This window comes from Hordeum vulgare, chromosome 4H, assembly GCF_904849725.1.
Source record: "Hordeum vulgare subsp. vulgare chromosome 4H, MorexV3_pseudomolecules_assembly, whole genome shotgun sequence".
Classification (NCBI taxonomy): Eukaryota; Viridiplantae; Streptophyta; class Magnoliopsida; order Poales; family Poaceae; genus Hordeum; species Hordeum vulgare.
This window is the reverse complement of record NC_058521.1, coordinates 155,314,223-155,318,197: the sequence shown is the minus strand read 5'-3', so window position 1 is coordinate 155,318,197 and position 3,975 is coordinate 155,314,223. Positions and strand designations below refer to the sequence as shown.

Sequence of the window (3,975 nt, the reverse complement as noted above, 5' to 3'; positions counted from 1 at the left end):
ATTATCTTATATGTCCTTGTCAATTCCTTTGATTTGGGTTATATTCAAAATAGGCAATAACTCATTATAGACTTGGTGATTTTCATCCACCAATTCGTTGTTTCATTTGACAAACGCAAACATCTACTTTATTAGAATGGTGCCAATGGAGAGAAGTGGTGAGGACCGATGTTTCCGCCTCTTTTCTTGCCGAGATACAATCAATTCTAATTTATTCACTCATATATATACCCAAAAAATAGAGGTTTTGTTTAGCTTGAAGATATGAAGTAAATACAAAGAAAAATGGCAATCACTTCTGCAACTCATCACTAACTGCTTACAATTTCAACACCTAGTATTGATCTGTAAACTAATTACGTGAAACTTCTGATTCAACATGATACAGGGCTTCACAACAAACAATTACGTACATGTATACAATTTCTTATAGAACTCTACCACATATACATTTCAACAGCTGAAACGAAGGAAATATATGCATCATCATGTAAGGGAGCCTTTGGCCAACAACGAAAAAATGATGGAAGAGAAACAATGAACAAAGCAATTATAAAAAGACGGAAGAAAATTAAATGAGGAGCTAGAAACAAAGTTGCATCAAACACACAAGTGGAAAATAATTCATCAATAACATTTTTTGCATTTGAGAAATTAAGTTGTGTGTGATGCAACATTTGGATTAGACCCAAGTCTAAGCTCTAGATCTACCAGTCCTTGTTTCTTGAGGAACAGATCTACTTCTCCTTGATCCACATGGGGATTAAGACTGGAGCTACTACGGTTTGTGATTGGTTTTATATTTACCTTTGAATGATCAAGGAATGCTCCTTGTTCATATGGCGAGGCAACCGCCACCCACGGCGCCTGATCTACACGCCTCCTCTTCCTCCTCCCCGACAGTTCCAAATCCTGGCTGTCATCGTACTGGTGATCTGTAGCTTCTTGATCTCTCGTCGCTATGGAGACGACGACCTTGTTGTTATTCCGCTCCTTGCTGATGGTTGATAGATAGGAAGGAGTGGTGGTACTAGGGTTACGGAAAAGTTTTAGCTGCTTGTACATGGTACTGGTAGTGTAGTCGTCCTGATGCGGTTCATCAGCTTGTTCTTGTTGGGCTTTGTCCTCGTCACCATGACGGAGACGTGCCCTGTCTCGGCGGTGCACATTCATGTGGCCGCCGAGCGCCTGGGCCGAGCGGAACTCGCGGCGGCAGAAGGTGCAGGAGTAGGAGCGCGGCGGCCACACCAGCAGGTCGGCCGCGGCATCGCGTGCGAACGCCTGCTCCTCCCATGAGGATGAGGACGGATCGCTGGTGTACGCCGCCGCCCAAGCTGGGATGCCCCTGCACTTGGCTAGTTCCTCCATTGATTGCTTCCCAGTTTTGCTATCCAGATCTGGACAGGTGAGAGCCTCCTCTCGTAGCTTGCAAGCTAGGATGATTGGAGTTGGAGAGGAGAGAGCAGTGAGCTGTGAAGATGAAGAAAGAGAGATGAGCACGTCTGTACGTATGACTGGCTTGCATTGATAACAACTTAAGGAGTACCAGTGTGTAGTTTAGGCTGGCTACTGTTGTTTGCTTGTGTGATTTCAGTCGAGAAATTGATAGATAATTGGGCACCTACAGTGTTATTTCCTGTAAACTAGCTAGGTTGAGTTGGAGTATAGTGATTGTTTTAAGAGAGGAAGAGGGACATTTTATTAAGCATGGTCTTAGTAGTATTTTTCCTTGTGGGCGAAGTTTCTGGAATACTTGATCCTGACTGGTCACTGTGCAATCTAGCTAATGACCATCTATCCAGGTGAGGTGATCCAGGTGGTAGGGTGACCCCGTCGAATCTGAATTAATTGCCCAGCTCGCCATATGATTCTTGTCATTATTTGCCCCATCCGAAGGAGATCATAAACTCCCTGTTGATCAAACATGTCATAGGCATCCGAGGGCGCTCGGACCTACTCCCTCCATTTCTAAATATAAGGCTTAAATTTTTTACTACGTACTACTCCCTCCGTTTCTAAATATAAGTCTTTTTAAATATTCCACTAGGGGACTACATACGAAGCAAAATGATTGAATATACACTTTAATGTATGTCTATATACATCCGTATGTAGTATTTTAGTAGAAACTCTTAAAAGAGTTATATTTAGGAACGGAGGGAGTACATATTAATATATATAGCCATATTTTAGAGTATGTATTTATTCATTTTGTTTTATATGTAATTTATAGTAAAATATTTTAAAAAACATATATTTAGAAATAGAGGAAGTAGTTTACTATAAACACAACCGATATACAGTAATATTGACATTCTAAATTTCTAATACCAACACCCTTGCTAGTGACGACTAAACCTGAACACACTCGATTGCCCCTTCCTAGATTCAACCACATTATTCCAAGGTCGTCAAATTGTTTTTTCTGTCTATCCCGGTGGAGCACACACGAAAAATACTTACACTACAAAGTTTAGGATCCGTCCTACCGAAGAGCATCTCAAACAGTCTCCCCCTGCTCCAACATTTCCCTAATTCCGAGTAAGCATCCTATATCTCCTAGAATAGAGGAAAGGTTGCAACTCTCCCTATCCATCATTAAGCACAGTAAAATTAAACCTAAACCAAGCTCTTTTACCGATTTGCGCTTTCGGATGACTGTTTTTACGACCTAACGTTTTTGGTGATGTGTACGGCAATCCATCCCATAGTATGTCTAATCTGTCCAGCTGTCCTATGTGCTGCTGCTTCAGAGGCCACAACGAAGGCCTCTAGTTAAATTGGCCATCGGCCAGTCCATTCCAGCGTTTGGGAAAGGATGTCCATTGGACAAACCCCATTTGGCGCTGGTTAAAGGCAAATTTCCGGACGCCTTAGACGGGTTGGTCCATTTCTGTGTTTATTGCGTATGGTTTTTCATTCGGTGTCAAAAAATGCTAGCTAGAGAAGTGGGCACAGAGTGGTGGGTCGAACTGATAACCTATAATTTCAATGGGCAATGCACTAATCACTACGCCACACAACCTCTTTTGAGATTTTTCATCTTTCTAATCCTTTTATTACTTATACCTTTTCTTTCTTTTTTCTTTTTTCCTATTCTGGTTTTCTGAACTTTTTTTTACGAAATTGATGACCTTTTCATAAAAGTTGATAAATTGTTTTTCAAATTTCAATGAACTTTTTTCAAATTCGGTAAATGTTTTTCAAATTAGATCAACTTTTTTCAAATACGATGAACTTTTTTCCCAAATTTGATATACTTTTTTGGAAATTAATTAACTTGCTTTCAAATTCGACGAACATTTTTCAAATTTGGTCAACTTTTTTTAGAAACATAGATGAACTTTTTTTAAATTGATAAAAAATTTCGAATTTGTGAACTTTTTTCGAAAAATCGATGAATATTTTTCAAATTTACGAATTTTTTTCAAAAAATCGGTGAATATTTTTTTGAATTTGTGAACTTTTTTGAGAATCTATGAAGCTTTTTTCAAAATCAATGAACTTTTTAAAACTCGTGAACTTTTTTCAAAATCGATGAACTATTTTTCAACATTAATGAACTGTTGAAATTTCAACAACAATGAACTTTTTTCCAAAATTGATGAATTTTCTTGAGTGCATGAAGTTTTCTAATTCATGATTTGTTTCAAAACTGTGAGCTTTCAAGTTTTGTTCACATTTTATTGAAAAAAGTTCACGTTTTCTTATACGCATGTGCAATAAATAGCGCGCTACAATTGTTCTTAAAATGGTCGAGTTGTGTATGTTCAATGGTTCTGGCACGATTCCTTTCGGGAGCAATGTTTTTGGGGTGTTTTTGGCATAATAGATCCATTTTCTCTGAAGCTCCTGGTTGTGGGGCGGCCCATTAGGTTCGGCTTTGAGCGCCAGTTTCATGAACGACGCATAAAGCGTTGTATAGGAGCTCCTCGTCCATTGCGACAAATCCTATTTGATGCTGCAGGCGCCGGT

General features: G+C 39.3%; 1 protein-coding gene across 1 annotated transcript; it reads right to left on the bottom strand.

Moving 5' to 3' along the window:
* Positions 1 to 228: 228 nt before the first annotated feature.
* LOC123446268 (probable transcriptional regulator RABBIT EARS) lies at positions 229 to 1,682 on the bottom strand. The gene has a single exon (XM_045122941.1). The coding sequence runs from the start codon at positions 1,366 to 1,368 to the stop codon at positions 655 to 657; it is 714 nt and encodes a 237-aa protein (XP_044978876.1). The 5' UTR covers positions 1,369 to 1,682; the 3' UTR covers positions 229 to 654.
* Between the last annotated feature and the right edge of the window lie 2,293 nt (positions 1,683 to 3,975).